At 68.7% G+C, this 1333-nt stretch overlaps 1 protein-coding gene across 1 annotated transcript; it reads right to left on the reverse strand.

Annotated features, from left to right (window-relative positions):
* Positions 1 to 84: 84 nt before the first annotated feature.
* Positions 85 to 1041, reverse strand: MNEG_10197 (H+-transporting ATPase; the record flags this gene model as incomplete). The annotated part of the gene is made up of 4 exons (XM_014041334.1): positions 85 to 96; positions 153 to 226; positions 509 to 704; positions 1027 to 1041. 4 exons carry the CDS (start codon positions 1039 to 1041, stop codon positions 85 to 87), a joined length of 297 nt encoding a protein of 98 aa, XP_013896788.1.
* Positions 1042 to 1333: the final 292 nt, after the last annotated feature.

The raw sequence follows: 1333 nt of genomic DNA on the forward strand, positions 1-1333 counted from the left end.
GGGGGGGGGGTAGAGAGGTCTGTGTGCAGGGGCTGGGGGTAGGGAAGGGAAGGAGAGAGGCGCCTGCCCCACTGCGACGCCGCGCTAGGTCGACGCCTGTTGCGTCGGGACGCGCGCCCGTGTGTGCATTTGTGTGTTTTGTGTGTGCGCACCTTGCAGAGGTCCTGGATCCACCACCAGATGATGCAGTAGATCCAGACCCACAGGGCCCACAGCTTGTACTCGGCTGGGGTTGGGGGGGCGTGATGGGTGTGCGTGTGTGGGGGGGTGACGGCGGGAGGGATGGCCGAGCCAGAGCAAGAGGCAGGCGGGCAGGGCCATGGCGATGCAGGGTAGAGGGACCGCCGGCACACCAGGCCGCGCCCCTGGGGTCTGTGGGGGCCCGCAGCGGCGCCCGCAGGGCGCCAGCGACGCGCCCGACCGCCCCCCCGCCGGGGCTGCTGCCCCAGCCAGCAGGACCCCGGCGCGGAATTCAGTGGGCAGCAAGGGCGTGCCGCGGGGCACTCACACAGCGCGAGGCCCTCGACGGTGAGGCCGTCAGTCCAGAAGTCGCCGGCGTTGGTGGGCCAGAGGCAGGCGATGATGGTGGAGATGCCCATGGAGATGCAGGCGCCGGTGAGCAGGAGGTATGAGGGGATGGAGGACCAGAAGAAGCCGTCATGGGTGCGCGCGCTGAAGAGGGTCAGGAAGTCAGACAGGGACACCTTGGGGGGGGGGGAGCGGGCGTGTGTGTTCGTGTGTGTGTGTGTGTGTGTGTGTGCGTGTGTGTGTGCGTGTGTGTGCGCGCGCGTGTGTGTATGCGTGTGTGTGCACGTGTGTGTGTGTGTGTGTGTGTGTGTGTGTGTGTGAAAGTGGGCCTCTGATGCTGGGGCGGCAACAGGCAGGCTCGGCGTGATTAGAGGCAAGGAAATGGGATAAGCGAAGCCCCCTCTCGTCGCCGCCGGTTCCGGCGCGGCCTTAGCTCCTCCAACACCCCCTCCCTCCTCGTCGACGCGCCTCCACCCCCTCCCGCCAAATCACCCCCACCTTGAGGTACAGCATGGTGATGATCTGGGGGTACACGATGGGCGGCAGGCCCCACTTGGCAAAGAGGCCGTGGGGGTTCCAGGAGTCCAGGGCGGCCCACAGCAGCAGCAGCGACGACAGCAGCGCCACGGAGGACAGCACGACGGAGACGGCCCTGCGGACAATCGCCGGGCGACCAGCGGAGAGGGGGGAGGGGGGGATGAGGAGGAGGGGGGCCACGAGAGGAGGAGAGGGAAGGCTGGCGACGTTTCGCAGCGCGCAGACCCCCCCAGGCGGGGAGGGGGGGCGTGCGGGAGCACGCAGGGGG

The sequence above is a fragment of the Monoraphidium neglectum genome (assembly GCF_000611645.1).
Source record: "Monoraphidium neglectum strain SAG 48.87 unplaced genomic scaffold scaffold02218, whole genome shotgun sequence".
Taxonomy (NCBI): Eukaryota; Viridiplantae; Chlorophyta; class Chlorophyceae; order Sphaeropleales; family Selenastraceae; genus Monoraphidium; species Monoraphidium neglectum.